The sequence below is a fragment of the Dermacentor albipictus genome, chromosome 5, assembly GCF_038994185.2.
Source record: "Dermacentor albipictus isolate Rhodes 1998 colony chromosome 5, USDA_Dalb.pri_finalv2, whole genome shotgun sequence".
Taxonomy (NCBI): domain Eukaryota; kingdom Metazoa; phylum Arthropoda; class Arachnida; order Ixodida; family Ixodidae; genus Dermacentor; species Dermacentor albipictus.
Window position 1 is genome coordinate 23,500,774 of NC_091825.1, and position 22,197 is coordinate 23,522,970.

The following is a 22,197-nucleotide window of genomic DNA, read 5'->3' on the forward strand; positions in this document are numbered from 1 at the left end:
ATATATAGCCAGTTAAGACAGCACACACGTGGACGTGCAGCCGATGCTGGAAGTTCCGTAGTTAGGGTAAGCTCGAGTCCACTACGTTTTCCAAGCTGCTTTACTTTTGGGTTACGGTGGTTTGTTATAGTTGTTTTAAATTCATTATTCCGTTCAAAATGAGGCTTATAGCACGCTGAAGAAAGTCGGTGTGAGAAAGTAAAGCAGATTTCGACCCAAGCAACAGAGTAATCTTATCCGGTGAACTGCAAGGTTTCATGCGGTCTCGTAAAATCGCTAATTGCTATAAATTAACACTTGGTCGAGATTCACGCATTAGTGGCGCGTACACTGGCACACTAAAATATCAGATAGCACGGCTAGTGGCAGAAAAGTAAACGGAAATGTGGCTTCACCTTGCAAGGCGTTTGGCGTTGAGCGGTATGCCTGTAAACAATTCGAGTCCACTTGACTCGACTTCGAAGCAAATATTGCCGTGGCCCTCGGCAATGTTGCTAGCATTGATACGTGCGTTAAAACAACATTTGTTCAGCTAAGATAAAATGTCGCTTTAATCACCAAGTAGGATACCCCTTACAAAATTAGGCTACTGTGCCTTTGGTGCGTTCTCGTGTATTATCCAATTATTTCACCCTTAGTATTAAGAGAAATTTTGAGCTAGGAATTTTTTATACAAGAAAATATACTTGAAAGCAGACATCGCTTTTTCTGGGTAATCGTTACAACTATTTTGATGACGTTTGTTATATTTGAAGGAAACCTTATAGTTGAGCAACTGTAGCAAGTCCATTTTCAAACCTGCCATAAATGTTTACGAACATATTTTTGAAGTGTGCCAACAATTCAAGAAGCTCGAGTATCAAGTGTGCAACTTTGTTCCTAAGCAATAAAAAATCATATCATCATATTGTACACTGCAACTAATAATACATGTAAAGCGGGGAGAATTGATATATGGTACACCGCTCTAGTATATACCACTATTGTGTGAGTACAAACTTTGGCAATTCTTCGTGAACATAGAAACATAGAAACAACGCCTGCTGGAGATGTTTTAACAGATGCAGTTTACCAAACTGTGAAATCCGGAATTGTCGATTTGTGAAATTCATCCATGTATCTTTCTCGTTACCAATTTTCGGCAACTTTTTATAAACTTCTAGGTGCTGATCAAAACGCTACTTCCCAGAGTTGCTGTCCCGAGCTGAGGCTTCCTCCTCAGAGCATTGAAAGGTTTCGCGATTAAATGCAGAGTGGTGGCACCTTTAATACAGCTTCAGAGAACCCTTACAGCAGCTGTTTTCTACTTACTATGTGGTATAGGAGGACTCATACGCCAAATTGAATTGCGATTTCTTGCAGGACTTCGTGACAAAACAATAGTGCATGAAAATGGCAGTTAATCTGATTGACTCACGCATTTTAGCACAGTGGCTCTAGGCGCGCTTCCGTGCTTTCAACTTGGCAGTAACTTCACGCACTCAACACCAGCCTGGCGGCAATTTATTTTAATGCAAACATAATTATTACACGTGAATCGAGCTGGTCGTGATACCATATGCTACATTAAACAATAGTAAAAAAAGAACGAAATGAAACAAAGTCCACCGTAACACAGTGAAAAAAAGAAGAAAGTCCCAAGATCAGCGACGCAAAGTCCCAAAGTTCCTTAGCGCTGGTAGAAAGGCTTAAGGCGCACAACATGGACTATTTCTGGTCGTGAGCGGCGCCACTGTGATAGCAAATACCGTCTGGTACGACCACATAGGTGAGTACGCCAATGCGTCGGATGATCTTGTAGGGACCGAAATAGCGTTGTAAAAGCTTCTCGCTAAGTCCTCGTTGGCGTATTTCGGTCGAAACCCAACTGCGGTTGCCGGGCTGTTACTCGACGTAGCGTCGTCGAAGGTTGTAGTGTCGGCTGTCGGTACTCTGCTGGTTTTTGATGCGTAGGCGGGCGAGCTGTCGCGTGTCTTCGGCGCTCTGGAGATAGGCAACGACGTCAAGATCACCTTCGTCCGTTAGGCTGCGGCAGCATGGCGTCAAGACTCTTCTTCGGGTTCCTGCCGTAAACCAGCTTGAACGGCGTGACCTTTGTTGTTTCTAGCGCCGCCGTGTTGCAAGAGAAAGTTACATACGACGGTATGGCATCCCAGTTCTTGTGTTCGACGTCGAAGTACATTGATAGCACGGCAGCGAGTGTGTAATTCAGGCGCTCCGTAAGACCGTTCGTCTAAGGTGTGGTAGGCAGTTGCCTCCTGTGGCTTGTCTGGTTGTATTGCCGAATCGCTTGGGTGAGCTCCTCTGTAAAGGCCGTCCCTCTGTCGGTCATGAGGACTTCTGGGGCACCATGTCGCAGCAGAATGTTCTCGGCGAAAAATTTCGGCACTTCGGCTGCGCTGCCCTTTGGTAGAGCTTTAGTTTCAGCGAAGCGGGTGTGATAGTCCGTCGCCATGACGATCCACTTATTTCCGGATGTTGACGCTGGAAACTGTCCCAACAAGTCCATCCCGATCTGCTGGAATGGTCGGCGAGGAGGTTTGATCGGCTGTAGTAATCCTGCTGGCCTTGTCGGTGGTGTTTTGCGTCGCTGACAGTCTCGGCATGTCTTCACGTAACGGGTGATGTCGGCGTACAGACGCGGACAGTAATACTTTTTCTGTATCCTCGACAGCGTTCGGTAGAATCCTGGGTGCCCAGTGGTTAGACCGTCATGTAGGGGCGTACAGTACTTCCGGACGCAGCACTGACGGAACAAGAAGGTAGCTGGCGCGGACTGATGAGAAGTTCTTTACATGCAGGTTATTTTGTAATTTGAACGAAGACAATCCACTCTTAAATGTCCTAGGGACAACGTCGGTGTTCTCTTCCAAATACTCGACGAGGCCTTTTAGCTCCGGGTCTGCTCGCTGATGTTTAGTGAAGTCTTCCGCGCTTATTATTCCGAGGAAGGCGTCGTCATCCTTGTCATCTTGCGGCGGTGGATCAATGGGGGCGTGTGATAGGCAGTTGGCGTCTGAGTGATTTCGTCCGGACTTGTAGATTACCGTGATGTCATATTCTTGCAGTCTGAGGCTCCACCTCACCAGCCGTCCTGAAGGGTACCTTTAAGTTAGCTAGCCAACAAAACGCGTGATGGTCGCTGACGACTTTGAATGGCCTGCCATATAGGTAATGGCGACATTTTGATGTAGCCCAAATGATGGTGAGGCATTCTTTTTCGGTTGTAGAGTAATTGCCTTCCGCTTTTGACAACGACCAGCTAGCGTAAGCTATCACACGTTCAAGTCCGTCTTTCCTCTGGACTACTGGCTACTGGGGTCAGTGTGGATTTTGGTATCGGCGTCATCGTTGAAGCGGGCAAGTACCGACGACGACTGCATGCGTTGTTTGAGCTCTTGAAATGCGTTGGCCTGCTGCGTTTGCCATTTGATTTCGACATCACATTTAGTTAGATATGTCATCGGCTCAGCCATACGTGATATGTCCCGGACAAAGCGCCTGTACTAAGCACACATGCCAAGTTATCTACGCACTGCCTTCGTGTCGATGGGCTGCGGCCACTCTGCGATGGCGGCTGTCTTCTGCGGATTGGGGCGTGTACGAGATTTGCTGATGACGTGGCCTAGGAACAGAAGCTGGTAAGCGAAGCGGCACTTTTCCCGCTTCAGAGTGAGCCCTGATGACTTGATCGTCTCTAATACTGGCGCAAGCCGCCTAAGGTGATCATCAAAATTGCCGGCGCAGACAACGACGTCATTAAAGTATAGAAGACACGACTGCCACTTCAATCCTGCTAGCATCATGTCCATGACGCGCTGGAACGCTGCAGGCGCCGAGCACGCTCCGAATATGGCATGACCTTGAACTCGTAGAGGCCGTCTGGTGTGATGAAGGCGGTCTTTTCACGATCTCTCTTGTCGACTTCCATTTGCCAGTAGACAGACTTCAAATCCATCGACGAGAAGTATCTAGCATTGCAGAACCGAACCAATGCGCAGTCTGTGCGTGGGAGGCGGGTATACAGCCTTCTTAGTGATCTTGTTCACTCGATGATAATTAGACGCAGAAACGTTGGCTTCCATCCTTTTTCATCACCAAGACAACAGGAGATGCCCACGGGCTTTTGGATAGCCTGACGATGTAGTGGCGCAACATTCCGTTGACTTGTTGTCTTATAGGTTCACGTTCTTGCGTCGAAACTCTGTAAGGGCTCTGGCAGAGTGGTCGAGCGCGCTCTTCGGTTCTATTGCGATGCTTTGCGACTAGTGTTTGCTGAATCCTTGATGACGTCGAAAATCAGTCTTTGTATTGTCGGAGCAGACTTCTCAGCGGTTGCTGCTTAATTACGGGGAGACTTGGATTATTGACGAAGTCTGTTTCTTGAACTACTGTCGTCGTTGTAGATGCGGCAGAATCCAAGATGACAAAGACATTGCTTGTTTCAGGATTTCCTCGATATATGCGATCACTGTGCCATTGTTGATATGCTTGAACTCCTGGCTGAAGTTTGTCAATGACACTTTCGTTTTTCCTCCGTGCAGTCGAGCGATCCCTCTTGGGACACAAATTTCACCGTCGAGTAGTAAGCGTTGGTCACCAGCGATGACGCCTTCTACGTCTGTAGGTGTTTTGGTGCCGACAGAAATGACAATGCTGGAGCGGGGCGGGATGCTGACCGGGCCTTTGAGCATACTCAAGGCGTGTGTATCGCTTGACCTTCCGACAGCGTTAGCGACTTCGACTTCAGGTCGATGATTGCGCCGTGTTGGTTCAGGAAGTCTATGCCTAGAATGACGTATTGTGAACAATGTTGGAGGATAATGAACGTGACAGGGTAGGTCTGGTCATGAACGGTAATTCTTGCTGTACAAATTCCAGTTGGCCTCATTAGGTGTCCTCCAGATGTCCCCATTTGAGGACCTTCACATGCAGTCATAACTTTCACCAACTGGGTGCCAAGAGCTGCGCTCATCACGCAGTAGTCGCTTGCTGTGTCCACTAAGGCGGTGACTGCATGGCCATCGAGGAGCACGTCGAGGACGTTGGTTCTTTGTTTTGCGTTCTAGTTAGGTCTCGACGTCTGATTCCGGCTGCGTCAAGTTGATGTCTGGCTAGTACGTCGCGGCATCAGGTCCTTCGTCGGTGCGTTCTATGCTTCCAAGCTTCGCCAGCATGGCGGCGTGTCGTTGTTATGCCGTCGAGATAGTCTCTTCGGCGTCTTCCTTGGCGGCGGAGGACCTTCGTAATTTAGACGAACAGCAACCGCAGCTCCATCGGTTGCTGCTTTTAGTTTTCCTGATATGGGTTTGCGGACTGGCCCCAGCCTGGGCCAGTGTATGGGCGGTGCTGCGGCGACAAGTAGCGACCTGGTGACGAAGAACGGCATGGTCATGGAGGCCACCAGTGGGTGGCACCAAGATAGGCGGCGATGTCACGTGGGTGTTTACCTTCCTGTAGGTGACGTGCATTCATGGCGAACCCTCGTAGTTCCATCTTGCGGTAAGGGCATCGGCGGTAGGTGCGCCTGGCTTCTCCGTAGTGCTAGCAAAGCGGACGGTGGTCAGGGGCACGCCAAACGTCAGTCTTCCTTGGAATACTGCTTGGGGCAATGTGTTGGCGTGCTGGCGGCGGCGGCGGTGATGGTGGACGACGGAAATGTGGCTTCACTGGGCCCTGCCGTCGGCGCGGAGGATAAACGTGATGGTGGGCTACAGCGGCGTACGTCATTGCTTGCGGCTGAGCCTGCAGCGATTCAGTAGTTACTCTGAGTTCTTGAAGCTCCTCACGAACGATGTCGCCAATAGAAGCCATTTCAGGCTGTGACGAAGAGAACAGCTTCTGTAGCTCCTTCCCCGCGACCGCTCTGACAGACTCATGCACGTCGTCGGTGACCAGTGACTGAACTCCGGCGTAATTTCTTGAGTTCGTTCGGCGGTTGAATTGCCGATTCTGCATTTCCGGTCTCTTCTCGATGCTGCTGGCCTCGCGAAGAATCTTGCGGACTGTCTTCGATGGGCTTCGTAGTGTTCCGGCAAAAAGGTCCTCGTTCACACCACGCATGAGTAGGCGGACATTCTTTTTCCCGGACATTTCCGGGTCGGCGTGGTGGAATAGACGGCCTTCTGTAAACGGTCTTGTGTAAACATGGCAACATTCTCGTTTGGTAGCTGCACCCGGGCTTCCAATAGAATCTCGGCCCTTTCTTTCCGGAGGGTGCTCACGATGGTCCGCAGAAAGTTACTTCGGAACAGCTCCCACGTTGCCAGGGACGACTCCTGCTTAACGAAGCACATCCTCGCGGCAACTTCCAAAGAGAAGTACACGTGGCGCAGCTTGTGCTCACAGATCCAGTTGAAAACCGAGATTCTTTCGAAAGTCTCCAGCCAGGTTTCTGGATGAAGCTCCGATGAAGCTCCGCGGAATGTAGGTGGCTCTCTAGGAAGATGAAGCACAATGGGGGACGTTGGTGCTGCCATTGTGGCCGTTTACTTGACAACGATCTTTCTGGTAGTCTCAAATAAACGTCTGTGCTCGAGGGGCAGTCCTTGCTGCATGCGGCTAGCTCGCTGGCGCTTGGCGACGGTGGTGTTGTCTTCGTGGTTCGGGCTTGGATCATGGCTTTGCGGCACCGTTCGACACATGAACGCACTAGCACCTCCCCCAAACATCCATCCCACCCGTAACAAGGGCGGACACAAGGCCAGAGCAGCAGCCATCCTCAAATAGATCAAGCAACGAGACATTAGAGCAAGCTTCGTCGACGCCGTGGAGTACAGCGATGGGAAATCCTTTGCCATCGTTGTGATCAACTCCAGCAGCAATATTTTCAATAGCGCCTCCATTCGCACTTCAGACCCCGGAGTCGCCGAGCAAGCCGCCATCGCCCTCGCCCTGCTGGATGGTCGTGGGTGCGAGATATATAGCGATTACAAACGGCAGTTATGGCTTCTTGAAAAGGTTGCATCGCCAAGCAAGCTGCTCGTCTTCTTAGCATCTCGAGTCGATATGCTCTCACGCAATATTCAATCCATTGGTTTCCCGCTCACGTAGGGTCGGTCGAGGGTGCTCCCGCGAACCTCAATGAGTCTGCTAACGAGGCTGCGCGTGACCTCACTGACCGCACTTCCCCTGCAAGAAGCAGCGACTCCCCTCCTCCCTACGGCCACAGCGACGCTCCCGCTACTCACAACGAGATTATTAAATTCTTCTACATGTCTAGAAGGGTCCTTCCACTCCCTCGTCCCAAATTGAATAGGGTGCAAGCCGTTTCGCTTAGACTTCTGCAGACCAGCACGTATCCGTGTCTGTCCTTTCTCCACGAAGCTCACCCAGACGTGTATCGCGACGACGCCTGCCCCTCCTGCGGGCAGACCTCCACTCTAGCGCACATTTTTGGGAGAGCGGGTCAACATACCCCAAGTTCATCAAGGAGGAGTGGGACTCGCTTCTGGGTAGCCCCGCTCTAGAAAAGCAAATTCTGGCTTTCCGACCCGCGACCGGCTGTCCGGCTGGGCTAGACCTGTTGCACCCGATGTGGGACTAGCCGGGTGTGCGACGAGTTCGCGTCCTCGCCGGACCTGCAATAAAGTTTCTTTACTCACTCCGATGTCACTTGGTAGTGACGGTGAATAAACCAAAACGGTGAATGGCAAAACTAGCGTTTTATTGAACGAACCTGTGCCCACAAACGGATGTTACACCTAAAGCACAACCATAGCCGCGAACACAGTCGGAGATCGTCGGAAATATGATGAGCGGGTCAAGCGTGTCGGCTTTTATACATCAGTCATCGAAGGTTCTAAAGTAATTGCTGGGACCGGCGTGTCTTCCAGAAACTTCTACATCACTCGCGTCGTGCGATGAAATAAGATTAAGCAAGGTTCGGGGAAACACACAGCGGATATAACAATCAATAACTTTCTACAAAGTTCTCATACATGCAAGCGCATCCTGCGCTGTGCAATGACATTTGTTAGACAGGGAAACGCGGTTTGTCAGCCGATAGAGAGAAGCAAGTACACGTGTCAAATGTAAATGAGAATATCGGTTATACCGGTTTGCACTCTACACCGCTCTCTGTTTGTCTCTTAACGTTATGCCTGGCATTCTCCGTTCCATTGCTCTTTTCGCGAAGCCTAACTTGTTCTCAAGCATCTTTGTCAGTCTCCAAGTCTCTGCCCCATATGTCAGCACCGGTAAAATGCAGCGATTGTACACCTTCCTTTTCAGTGTTAATGGTATGCTTCGAGTCATGAGCTGACAATGTATGCCGAATGTGCCCCAACCCATCATTATTCTTCTGTTAATTTCTTTCTCACCATCAAGGTCCGCTGTGAGTGACTGACTTGGGGCTGACTGGCGATCTTGAACTCCTATTCCTATGCCCGGCTATTCATCATTATCTTTGTCTTCTGCATATTAATCTTCAACCCCACTCTCACACCCTCTCTGTTAAGGTCCTCAATCATTTGCTGTAACTTGTCTGCAGTGTAGCTGAATAGAACAATGTCATCTGCAAACCGAATGTTACTGAGATATTTGCCGTCGATCCTTACTCCTAAGCCTTCCCAGCTTGATAGCTTGAATACTTACATTTGGTTAATTCCTTATTACATACCAAATGAATAAATCGACGCTGAATACTTCTGACTCTACCAGCACTTTATTGTGGTTGTTGTTTTGCTTGGAACACACTTTTCGTGTCCAGAACGGGAGATGAACAATCTGGAATCGGCCGTAGATTTCTTGATGTGATGGAACTTCGATTACGCTTGGTAATTAAACTGGGGAGATTTAGTCAGAGTAATAGCTCAGTGGCCAAGCGTAGACGTCGGTGCGCATGCGTGGTACAACATGCACAGTGGCGTCTACGCTGGCCCACTGGGGCTTCTAACTCCCGATTGTTATACTTTCGGGAACGAAGGAGTCGTAGCGTAGGGCCAGAACAAGGGGCCCAGCGTAGCAGGATTATAGAACTGAACTGCGCGTCCCACGCCTGCGCATCGAAAACGCACCGCCCCACTTTATTTTTTGTCTTCTTTGGAGGCCGGCAGCAAGGCGCCGGCTGAAACCGTCGACCGCTTAGCGGGGCCACGTGGCACCGTCGGTGAACCCTACGATGCAAATGTTTTGCTCTACCCTGCTGGGTTTATCTGCCGATTAGCATTAGGACTTTGATTTCTACTTTCTCCGTCAACATTTGTTTATAATGATACGTACGTAATTCCTTTACGTATTTCTTAAGCACGTAAAATAATGCACACGTATTATTTGAAAACGAATCTTTTTATTAACAGTTTGTGAGCAGAGCGATATAACTTTTTCCTAACAATTTTGTCAATATGTATCTCTAAGCGTAGCTTTACTAGAGTGTATGTCTGAGGTAACCCATCCTTCTAATGAAAGGGCGCATTATATCCAACTCCGTCGTAATTTCAAATTATTAAGTGTTAAGAAACAAACACAGGAAACACGAACGAAGGGTGGCTAAACAAGCTCTTGCGCAGTTTAAGAGCTTTCAACTGTGGCCCTATTTCTGGTCACATTACCCTATTAATTGTGACCCTATTACGCTATTGAAATGCGTATAAAAAACATTGAACGGCTCTAATAATGCATTCAAGGCAATATTTCGAATCAAATTTGTTGAATTCGGGAAAAGAAATTTCATTGTAGCAATTCTGGAAAATACAATACTTGACACTTGATACATTCTGCAAATATTGGCAAAAATAGGTAACTATTTAAAAATGAAGCTCAAAGCCTACACATTTCTTTAACAATGCGCCTGACAACAGCAGAGTTTCAATACGACTTTTCGCAGGTGAATGAGTTTTGTATAAGAACGTAGAAACACGGTAGTCCGAGGACCTTTATATTAGTACAGGGGCCTCATTGTCTACCCATTGGATCATGGACTGACCAGTGAGCCAAATTACCGGGAAAGAGATTAGATAACGGCCCAGAGATGGGTACCACAAAGTGCGTGAAGTTTTCGCCTTGTCCTTTGACCTTCTGATCTTTGATTTTGCTCTTTCTCAGGCGTTATCCAGGGGGCATTTTCTTACTGTGGTGACATTATTAAAGTACTTCACGAAGTTTTAATACGTTGGGATGCTGGCCGGTTGAACACGCACTTACCTCAGGGATTATCCTTCTAAGACTCTAACCATTTTCCCGCTTACCTGGGTCACTAAGTTGTCCATGGTCGAACGGGTAGCTCATTGGGCTGCTGTGCAGAAGAAACGGCGAACAGGAATTGAAACCAACCGCCGTGTCAACTGCGGTCACTGAGTATGCCGCAACGTCTACATACGCGCTGACCTCCAACGAATCTCTTTTACGCCGACATTGGTCCCTATAGATGCGGTACTGGGTAGATACCGTTCTTCAGGGAAACTCTTTGATGCCGATCTGGAGTGCGGGGTATGCGCCCCTCGGTTTGTGCTCGTGGTCTTCATGAATCTCTCTTATGCCAACCTGTGGCACTGTATATGTGACAGTGCGAGTTCATCACTCCTCAATGAACGCCTTTGACGCCAACATGCGTAACTAGCCCTGTGCCATTTGTAATGCTTCGCTCTACAATGACGAAAAAAGATTCCTTAAGTTTTTCCGATACTAAGCGGACTCGAAACCACGTCACAGACGCTCCTCGAGGACAGCAACCAGACGCTTTAGCAGGCTGCGCCACAAATGCAATGGGGATGTGCCACCTTTCAATGAACGCCTTTCACGCCAACGCTTTAGTGAGCTGCACCACGAATGCACCGTGAATGTGCCGCCCTTTAAAGAACCTGTAGCAACTTTGATCGCCGAGTATGTGCCACTGGGTATGCGGCAAGGGAGGGAACAGTTCTCAGCGTTCGCAGGCACCGGGGTGCCACGCTGCCCGTCTCGAAGGCCACGCGCGGACTTCTCATCTTTGTCACTAGATGGCGCGGTGTGTCCAAAAAAGAACACGGGAGGAGCGCGCTTGCCACATGATGCATTTCTCAGCAGTGACACGCTCCGCTGCGCTATGCATTTCGAAAGCCACGCGCAGGCTTAGTGGTGGCAACGCTATTTGGCCTCGATCATTCCTTTAGAAGCGCTAGAGAAGAATGCAGTTGCAGAGCACGTGCAATACATGACTCATTTCGACTGTGGCAATACGTTGTGACGCTATCATGATTGCCCGCTAAACCCTTGAACGTCGATAGTCATCGTGGGGTGGGTTCGGCTGAATTTTTCTTCTTTCAGGCATTGGTGGTGGCGCGGGTGCTGCTTCGGCACAAGATGCCAAAGGTCTGTCTTTTCCATCGCCCGTAACACTACGGGTCAGGGCATCCGGAGAAGGCCCTTCTACGAGCTCACAGCAGCCGCAGTCTGAAAGATCACGGTGAGAGTACTTACTGTGTTCATTCTGCCATGTCTGTAGCCATTTTACTTTCCTCTTCTAGGGGAGAAGTGATGTTACAGTCTTAGCAAGAAAGCCCACTCCATGAGAGGCATCATGCCGAAATGATTATAAATATTATGAAACACTGTGCTCGGCCATAAATGCGTGGCACAAAGGCAACTAAATAGATTTCTAATAATATATGTCTGAAACTGCTATGAGATTATAGATGTTCTGTGGGCGACGTGGTGCACTGTTCAGTTAGAAACCTGGTATCAAGGGCCAATATTTTACAGAAGTGGCCACGCGAGATTATTTAAGTGCTTACTGCTATTATAATTATTATCGCGGGTCTCAAATCGCGAAGCCATGCTTTTCCCAAACTTGTTTTTAATTATTGCGCGGATGCACTTCAAGCGCCGTGTTACACTGCTCGTAATTCTTGTAGTTGCGATGGAAACTCTTTGATTACGGAACCCCAATTCCTATGTTATTTACATGAATTTTCTCTACATAGAAGCGCCTAAAGCTTCTAGAGAGATATTAGGACAGTATGTACTACTTCTGCCGAAATGGCGCTGTGATTGTAGCAAACATAAAAAGTTGAATAGATGTTGAAAACTTTTGAGAATAGCCCCTTAATTAGACGCCGTTATTGTGACTTTTCCCTTCTTACTACCATTGCCGCAATAGAGAAGTATTTCTTTTCGTGTTAGAAGACCCATATGCAGTCCACTTCGCACTTATTTGGGCATCTAACATGCAACCACCTCCTTAAAAATATAATTGTGGACTTTTATGTGTCCAAACGATAACCTTCTTTTAATACCTGTCGTAACGGGCGACTCCATTTAAACTTTGACCAGTTGAGTTACTTTAACATTCGCCTATATTATAGTACACGAGTAGTACACCTGCACTTCTGCAATTTGCCATCCTTGAAATGCGGCCGCCATGGTCCGACTCAAACCCACGATATCGAGTTGAGCAGCGCCACGCCATAGCCACCGGGGCTACCACGACCGGCTCACTTTCTCCACTGCACTGATGTTTGATCTTAGTTTGTGTCACTCTAAGTTTCTTTTTCCTTATCCAGTGAGTCTGTGGCGGCGTTCTTAAGCCTAACCGTCTGGCTAAGCCAACCAGAGCGTGGCAGCCATTTTTGCACAAACGGCAGTTGCCGAACAAGAGGCGAAATCTCGCATATGGCTTAAATTATCCTTCGCACTGCCAGGCATCCTATACGCAATATTCCGTGCGCAGGCGAGGGCTGTGACGCTCCAGATGAACGTTACATTGACAAGCCAGCGCGGAAACGTTCGGTGTAGTTGCTCGTCGAATACGACATTCCTCTGTAAAACACCAAAATACGAGCAAGTGCGAACGATTGCCGGCAAGTAAATGAAATCACTAAGCAGAAGGAACATATTCATACGAACGTCTCCATAAGCCTACAATGTCAGTTGCTACAATAAAAGAAAGAGTCAAGGTAACAAGGCCCAACAGCCTAGGAGGAATAAACTTTATTAGTAGAAATGAGCCGACGGTAAAATCGTCCGAGGTGGGCGGCTTCCCTAGTCCAGGATGCCGTGGGCCTGAGCTGATAACTTGGCCCTGCTCACCAGGCGATGCTGGTCTTCAGGGCTCGAGCTTGTCAGCTGGGCCTCCCACTGCTCGACGGTTGGTCCGGTGATGGGCGGTGTCGATGGGTTTTGCTGACATTCCCATACCATGTGGTAGAGGGTATTGGGCCTAGAGCAGAAAGCGCATTTGTGGGTATAGCTCGTAGGGTACATCGCGTGTAGCAGGGTGCCGTGCGGGAATGTGCCGGTCTGTAGTTTTCGGAACATCACCGCCTCTTCTCTTGTCAGCTGGGGATGCGGGGGCGGATAGATCCTCCTACTCAGCCTGTAGTGGCTCAGGATATCGGCGTATCTTTTCGGGACGCTATCTTGTTGGTCTACCGGCGCTCGTGAACCTGGTGGGATAGCCCGGAGAATGTGATCTCGGGCAGCGGCATTAGCCGCTACATTACCCGCCAGGGACTCGTGTCCCGGGGCCCAGACAATGTACAGTTCAGGAAAATTGTCTCGTTTTTCGAGGATGCTCAGGGCTTGTTTGGAAATGCGGCCTTTTTGGTAATTTCTACATGCTGTTTGCGAGTCGGTGATGATTGTGAGTAGATCTTCCTCTCGCTGGCCCGTAGTGGCCGCCAGGGCTATCGCCGTTTCTTCCGCGCAGTCGATGTCTGTAGTGTTTACCGAGGCCGCAGCTACCTCTTGTCCTTGGCCGTTGATCACGCTGATAGCGTGGGCCGCTCTGTTCTTGTACTTTGCCGCGTCGGTGTATCGGACTTCTCCTTGTTTTGGTCCTTCGTAGGCCTTACGTAGAGCTTTCACTCTCGCTCGCCTCCTTTCTCTGTGGTATTCAGGGTGCATGTTTCCCGGGATGCTGGCCACCGTGATCTTCTCCCTCAGGGGTAGAGGAACCCGCTGTTTTGTAGACTCATATTCGACTGGGTAGCCCAGTCTTATTAGCATGTCCCTACCCGTGCTGGTGAGCTTGAGTCGCTCTATCTGGCTGGTCTTGTGGGCCTCTACAAGTTCCTCCCAAGTATTGTGTATGCCCAGGCTGAGCAGCTTCTCCGTCGACGTCGTCGGTGGAAGCCCCAGTGCCAGCTTGTAGGTTTTTCGTATTAGGGTGTTCAATTTGTCTCTCTCGCTGTTCTTGAGACCCAGGTACGGGGTGCCGTAAGTGACTCTGCTGATTATCAGGGCTTGTATTAATCTGATTGTGTCCTGCTCTTTCAGGCCGTGCTTTTTGTTTGTCACTCTTCGCACCAAGTGCGCGACTTGGATAACTGTCGCTTGCAGTTTTTTAATGGCGGCGAGACCGGCACCGTCCTTCTGGAAAGTGAGGCCCAGAATACGAAGTGTGTCCACCTTGGGTATGTTGACTCCATTTAGTGTCAACGTTGGGTCAGGTGTGTCCTGCGGAGGCCGCCCTCTTGTCCTCTTTTTGAGGATCAGGAGCTCCGACTTTTCCGGCGCGCATGAAAGACCGCAGTGGTGTAGATAATGCTCGGTCCTGTCGATGGCTTCCTGCAGGGCGTCTTGTTGTTCGCCCGCCGATCCCGTGCACGTCCACATGGTCAGGTCGTCTGCATATATTGCGTGACGGATACCCCTGATGTTCTCCAAGAGGTTCGGCAATCCCCTCATCGCTATATTGAACAGCAACGGGGAGATCACCGACCCCTGGGGGGTTCCTTTCTGCGGTACTGGGAACTTCTTGGTCCTGAGATTCCCCAGGCCTATGGTCGCCGTTCTACCCGTCAGGAAGTCCCGGACGTAGTTGTATGTCCGCCGTCCGCAGTTGGTATGTTGTAGGCTGTTCAGCACTGCTTCGTGTGAGACGTTGTCGAAGGCTCCCTTCACGTCGAGTGCCAGGATGGCACTCTTGTGGCATGTGCTGAGGCCGTCGATGACTTCTTCTTTAAGCTGAAGTAGAATGTCCTGGGTGGAGAGGTTAGGCCGGAAACCGAACATAGTGTTCGGCAGGTGCCCACCTTCTTCCAGGTAGGGCGAGAGACGATTGTGGACCATGTGCTCGAAGAGTTTTCCCGCGCATGACGTAAGAGAGATCGGACGCAGGTTCTGTAGGTTGATGGGCTTGCCGGGTTTCGGGATCATCATTACGTCCGCGTGCTTCCAGGAAGCCGGTATACTGCCCGTCTCCCAGCTTTCATTGATATACTTTAGCAAACTCTCCGTCGCCCCGTCGTCCAGGTTACGGAGGGTCTTGTTGTTAATTTTATCCCTGCCGGGCGTCGTGTTTCTTGTGAGATTTCTTATGGCTGCCACGATCTCCGACTTGGTGAAAGGTTGGTCTAAATCCGGATTGGGTTCCCCCTCGTACTCCGGGTGAATGACTGGCTGCGTCTTCCGTTGTTGCTCGTCTCCGATGTATTTCGCAGTGATGGCTTCGAGCGCTTCTTCTTCGGTTCCCTGGAAGTTGTGTATAAGTCTTTGTATGTGTTGCCCCGTGACAGTTTTTGATTCCGTCTTCGCCAGAAGGGTCTTTAAAATGGCCCAGGTCTTTCGGTTGCTGAGGGTTCCCTGTAACTGGTCGCACACTTGATTCCAGTTCTGACGTCCGAGTTTTTCAGCATACTCCTCCGCCTGCCGCGAGATTGCGGCAATGCGGATCTTGAGTTTGCGGTTTCTCTTCTGCTTCTTCCATCTCTTCAAAAGTCCTCGCCTGGCCTCCCAGAGGTGAAGTAGGTGTGGGTCGACTTCGGGATTGTCCGCAGTGAGTTGGATGGTCTTTGTGTACTTGGTAACCAAGTCCATCACGTTCTTGGTCCACTCCTCGATGTTCTCTAGGCTGCTGGGGTGTTCATCTTTGCGGAAAGCAGGCCAGTCTGTAATTTTGGCTTGACCTAATCTCACAGGGGTTTTGTGGTGCATGATTTCGGTCTGGATGATATGATGGTCGCTGCCCAGAGTCTCGTCCAGTCTCGACCACTCGACTTGCCTGAAGCCAGTGGAGAAGGTCAGGTCTGGGCTGGTGTCTCTGGAGACACTGTTGCCGATTCTAGTTGGTATTAGAGGATCGGTCCACAACGTCAGCTGGTGGTGTTGTGCCGCGTTGTGCACGTCCATACCCTTCTTGTTGGTTGATCGGTAGCCCCAAGCCACGTGTGGAGCGTTAAAGTCGCCCACCACGAGAAGTTTCTGACCGTCGGTGACTTTCTTCACTTCTCTCAGTAACTTGTCCAAGTCCTTTAGCGTGTCGCGCGGAGGACTGTATACATTCAGGATGTAGAGGCTCTGCAGGGTTTTCTTGGGAGGAACCAGCTCAATCAGAGTGTGCTCGATTCTGTGGTTGATTTCGTGCTGCTGCGTCGTGTAGTGCTTCTTGATGAGGACGGCGGTCCTGGTCCTTCCTTGGGCAATGTGCGTTTTGTAGCCACGCATCGTAATATTATTTGTCTCTGTTTCCTGTAACGCGATGACGTCAGGTTGGTGTAGGGTGCATAGGTGAAGTAAATTTTGCCGTTTCCGATTTATTCCTCTGCAATTCCACTGCCAAATTTTGAGGGTTTCGGTCGCTTCTTTCTTCTTTGCTATTTTATTCGCCATCTTGGCTTCCCAGAGTCTCGTTCATCTGGGCTTCTCTGATGGGGTATTTTGGCTTTTTCCTTGCCTGCTCTTTTTCCCTTTCTAGGATGGAGATGCGTTGGTTGAGCTCGTTGCCCATCTGGTTGATCTCCTGGCGGAGCGTTTGTAAGGCTGCTTGGACGGTGGCTGCCACAGACTTGCTTATGGTGTCGACGGCCTGAGCCAGTTCGGCTCGGAATTCATTTCTCAGTTCGGTCTTGTCTTCGGTTCGGGCCTTGTTCACCTTGTACTCTATTCCCGATTCTAGGTCCTCTATCGGGGGAGTATGTTCCCTCGGCGGCGTTGGCGTTATGGTCGGTGTCTGCTGTTTTTGCAATTGCTCAATGAGATGTTGGAGCTTCCTCTCCAGGGCTTGTTCCCTGGCCTGAGCTCTTTTGTCCCGTTCCTCCTGACGTCCTTCTTGCTCTTCTAGACGCTTCATTAGCACTTCATTCCGCTTCATCAGGTCGGCGTTTTGCCTTCTGAGGGAGGCGATGGTTTCCTCGTATCTTGAATTTCGCTCTTGTGTCGGCAGTGAGGGAAATTGGTCGTTTGTCGACTTGGAACTGGCTATCACTTCCGCCCAGCTGATCTTCTGCTGTTCTTGCTGTGGCTTACTTGTTCGATATTCCGAGGAGCTTGAACTTGTCTCCCTTGTTATAGGTGGTTGTCGGCCTCTTGATTTACTTCTCTCCCTCACGTACAGGGGTGGGGGTCTTGGCTTGAGCCTTTTCTCGCACTCCTTGCTTGCCGTCTCGTGAGGTAGCCCACATAGTTTGCACTGCAACTGGCAATCATGATCTGTTTGTGGGTTCTGCACCCCGCACCTGTTGCAAATGTGTTTGTCTGGGTTGGGGCATACGTCCTGCCGGTGGCCGATTTCTCCGCAGGCCTTGCAATACTGTACCGATCTGCGGTATGGGCGGCAACGTGTGTACGAGCCGGCCACCTTCACATAGAAAGGGATGTGCGGACCTTCGAAGGTGATAACTGCTGAGGTGGATTTGCCGAGCATCCTCGCATGCAGGATGCCACAGTTGTTGGCTGCCAGCAGTTCCGCAAGTCGTTTCTCCGTCGTACACGCAGTGATGCCGTGCACGACTCCACGTACTGTTCCTGGGAGCGGTTTGATGTACGGCGTCATCTCGTATGTGGCCGCCCCAAGTTCGATGCCGTTGATGGAACCGAGTTTCAGTGCGTAGTCCTCGTCTGCGGTGCTGGCAATTATCAGGTTCTGCTTCCACTGCGTTTGGATGGTTACGTTCGCGCAAAATTCTTTGAAAGGGGAACCACTTGCCCTTGCAAGTCCTTCGGTGATCTTCTCGTCCGGCCAGCTTGACAGTTTCATGCCGGTTCTTGGTCGGTATACCACCTTGTAATCGTTCTCTGGCAGCGGCGGCGTCACGCGTCGCGGCGGTGGCTTGCCGTTGGTTCGGCTTCCCTGATCTTGCTGCCGTTGGTGGTTGCTGGTGGCTTGCATGCTTGCTTCTACTCTCGGGTTGCTCCTCGCGCTCAGTCCTCCTTGCTGGTTCTGGGGGTTTTCTTGCTTTCCTCTCTCTTGTATGCGGTCCTCGTTCGGCGCCTTCTTGTTTTTTCTTGCCTTGATTGCTTGGAACCATGGGCCAGCTTGACTCAGCGTCTTGCCGCTGTTCTCATCGAATTCCATGTTGCTCTGGACCGCTGTGGAGTCTTGGCTATTGTTCTATTGCTCTCCATGTCCATTTCGTGAGCACTGCCGTTCGTTTCCCCTGCCATTCTCGGTGCTCGCGAGGCCACGCGGGCCCGCTCCTGGGGCGCGTGCGGCGTTCGGAGAACGGTGTTCGAATATGCCGAGGTGCTCGTTGCTCGGTGCGTCAAGGTAAACAAATCCACTCACCGTGGTAATTCTGGCGACTTTCGATGCCGATTGCCTTGTTGAGTTCAGTGGCACAAAATCGTGAAGGTTGGTTAAGGTTAACCGCAATAACTCACGATAAAAGCAGCAGCCCATGCGAAGCGCGTCCGCTCCACTCGGCCCCCTGGTGGCTTTTTCCCAACAGCCTAAATATAAAAATAAAGACATAACACTGTTTCCACTATACATCGATGAATTATCCCATATCCGTAGTATACTTAGCTGTCCATTAAAAGCAACGAACAACTCAAGCGCATTTTATTTAAAGGTGGGCTAAGGAAGTTGAAAGCAGTGCGTATGCCTAACTATGGTCACATCTTAGAAAACGTACAAAGTGACTATATTATAGCTGTTACTTTATTAAGCATCCCTGTTATCCAGTCTCTAATTGTGTAATATGCTCGGCAATTACCGGGACAACAAGAAGCTTCAATGAACTGCTTTCTGCTGTAGTATACGCTTTCCTATTGAAAGACTACAGACCCGTGGTTACATTTTCTTGCAAGTGCTGTTGGCCGATTGGGCCGTTGCAGGGGTGGGGTATAAATGTGATACAAAATCAACCATTACATAAATACAGTAGCAATGTATAGCCGAAAAATGCATGACGATGCTACAGTCTACAACTTACATAATACATGTTACATCATATACATTACAAAATTATAGATCACAATTCTACATTCTAAACTTTCATTGGATAAGTTAGACCATGAGGATTCATTTATGTTGGTTTCGAAATGTTCTACAGTTTGAGAATTATATATTGCATCCGGTAAAGTATTTTAGTTTTTTACAGTTCTAGGGAAAAGATTGTATGCGTATGTGCTCACACGAGGCTGGGGGAATAGAAAGTTCCTTGCGGTGGTCACTTCGTAGACTCTGGACTGTAGTGGAATTAGGTATCAGTGTTAAATATATTTTCAGAAAGCGAAAACAAGGAATTCAGTCTGGCTACGGGACGGCGTTCCAAGAGGGGGGGGGGGGATAAATTTAATTCTTGCAGCATCTCTTTTACAGAATCAGTAGGGGAGTACTTTGAGAGAATAAGTCTAATCCTTTTTGGTAAAGGTCCCATATGAGCCTTGCATATTGCAGTGTAAGCCTTACTATTGGTAAATATGCTGTTAACTTTACGGGGGCTGGATCGAGCTTTAAATTGTGATGTAGGAACCGCAGCTTTTTTACAGTGGCAGAGCAAATATTTGTGATATGATGAGTCCAGTTGAGGTCTTCAGATATTGTGATATTATGATACCATTATCTCTGAGCACAAAGTATTTGTACTTCAGTAAACACTCAATCCGATGTGTCATCGAATATCAAGCTCTTCCAACACGGCGGCCTTCCCGCGACGCAGTCGGCTTGGAAGGTATATGGCGGTGGCCGCTCAGTGTTGCTAGTCAAATTCCGACCTTTGCGGTACTCTGAAATTTTTCCCAGTGACTCTACTGCGCCGGCGTTGAGAGCGCCGCATGCGAAGCAAAATTCTATTAGCGGGTGGTACCCCTCTCCCACTTCTCGTTCACACCGCCTTGATTTGCCTCCTGCACTGCGCGTGTTTGGACACGTTTCGTGCCGCGTGTGGTGTGTGCCTATGTGTGTGCGCGTGGACATTTCATTCGAAGGGTGATTCACAGTCTGTTTCACATTTGGGGGAAAACTCGGAGCGCATTACATCGCGAGGCGGCGAGCGCTTGAGTCAGTCGGCGGCAGCAGCTCGCGCAAACGCTTGAGGGGCGGGATCTTGAACGGCGTCGCCTGCTACGGCGGCGCGCGCTTCCCGCATTGTCGGGAAACGTTCTACTGTCAGTTGCAGGGCGCCGATCTCGTCGTTATTGCGTCAAATGAGCCGGTATTCTTTACTAAGCGTTGTGCGATGCCCACTGACTGATACGCGTCGAAGGTAAGTTCATCGCTGCAGGCCAGTCATAGACGACGTACTGATTCCACACATTCTTGACGGCCCGTTTCTCGAAGGCGACTATATATTGTAACGCGATAGGTCGCCGATCCAGACTGCTCGTGTTGTGCAAGTACTGCTGGAAGAGCGCGCAGTCACTCTCTTGGAGAGGCCGCCTCAATTCCCGGGTGCTAACATCATTTAAAATGTGTGGGGTTCGTTGAAAGTATCGCTGCCGCACCATCCCCTCTATCAATCGCCAAGGATAAGCTTCGATTCACCATCGTCAGCGAATGAGACGTGCTGTGAATTTATTATTATTAATATTTGTTTTGAACACATATACACATATACACAATTAACAGGAAAGGGAAAGCGAGGAGCAGGCTGGAAACTGCCACCGGAAGGGGCACAACGCCTGCCTACTCTTCTGAAGGGAGGTGACAGCAACACAGAAATGGAAGCTTGATAGGAAGGAAGAGAGGAAAGAGGAAAGAAAGAGCAACAGGATAAATTTAAGACTAAAGTAGAACACAGTACACTACGCAGGTTGTTCTGCCGAGTTTCACTCTGCAGCTGCGAATGAGCACATCCCTGATCAAGTCATTCTACACTACACTGCCTTCCAGGATGAGCGCTGTCATCGCTGCCGCTGGGGACATGACGAGATACTAAGTGAAGTTCCGAGCGTGACGTGTCCAATTCCTCGCCGGTGGGCAGGGTCTGTCTGGTGTAGTGAATGATTGTCGAGAAAAATCACTTCCAGCTCATTGTCTTAACCTAAAACATTTCTTTAATCGTATCCGTGTGTTTCATCGTGTTCGACCCCCATAGTTATCATTGTTGTGTGCTTTGTTTTCCTTTCCAGTCAAACAAAGACTGAGCACGTTACGCGCACATCTTGGTGCGTTTTGTCGCTGCTCATCACGGTAGCACACACAGTGAATAAATATACGTGCACGCGCTCAGTACCCCGGCCTTTCGAAAGAACAAACTAAGCATGCTGTCAAAAGAAGTTTGTGGGACTGCATAATCGCCAATGAAGGCTCAGAGTTTGGCGACGCACAACATTTAGTAAAAACTATCAGCTCAGTTGCCGCAGTACCGATGAAATCGATGCACTGTCCCGGACAGTAGCACGCTTCCCGACAATGGTGCCCGCGCGCGCCGCCGTAGCAGACGACGCAGATCACTACTCAGCCCCTCGAGCGTCTGCGCCTGCTCGAGCTGCTGCCGCTGCACGACTCCATTGCCTGTCGCATCGCGATGCAATACGTTCCGAGTTATCCCCTAAGTGTTAAACAGACTGTACACGCTTCTATTTGCCTTTAAGAAGATCGGTACACTTGACGATTATTTTTATGGCTGCAATGCGGCGAAAGGGCAACGTCTCTTGTTTGCTTAACCAAGTAAGTGACGTTGAGCAGTTAATTGGAAAAGACATCGTATATGCCGCCGGAAAAATAGTCGGTACATACGATGCGGCACATACGAGCTAAAGTCATTTTTGCAGTTTCTCACATTATGCTTGTTACAAATGCTTGTTGTCTCTGATGGCGACAACGGAATTCCATCGACACTGTGAGGAAACCAACCGAATATGTCGCTGCATAGCACAAGTACGTACGGCATGCGCACACAACTTTAACTAGTACGTCCCCTACAATATGGAATAGAGGCAGCAATATATAGACAGCTTGGCCATTTTATAACAGTGCTCTAGAGACACAAGCTGAAAGTATTAGTAATCATTGCTGCTCAGCAATGCCGGCGCGACCAAGACGCGGGCGTATATCGTCCAGTAACTCAATCGATCTGTGCAGTGGTGATGCAGGAATAAACTCCGGTTATGTTC

At 49.5% G+C, this 22,197-nt stretch overlaps 1 protein-coding gene across 1 annotated transcript in view; it reads left to right on the top strand.

Moving 5' to 3' along the window:
• LOC135898305 (microtubule-associated protein futsch-like) overlaps nt 1-22,197 on the top strand; it is a 194,666-nt gene that overhangs the window by 165,372 nt on the left and 7,097 nt on the right. Inside the window, exon 10 of the mRNA XM_065427186.1 lies at nt 11,245-11,383. Coding sequence (XP_065283258.1) covers nt 11,245-11,383 — 139 coding nt within the window. The remainder of the gene's footprint in view (nt 1-11,244; nt 11,384-22,197) is intronic.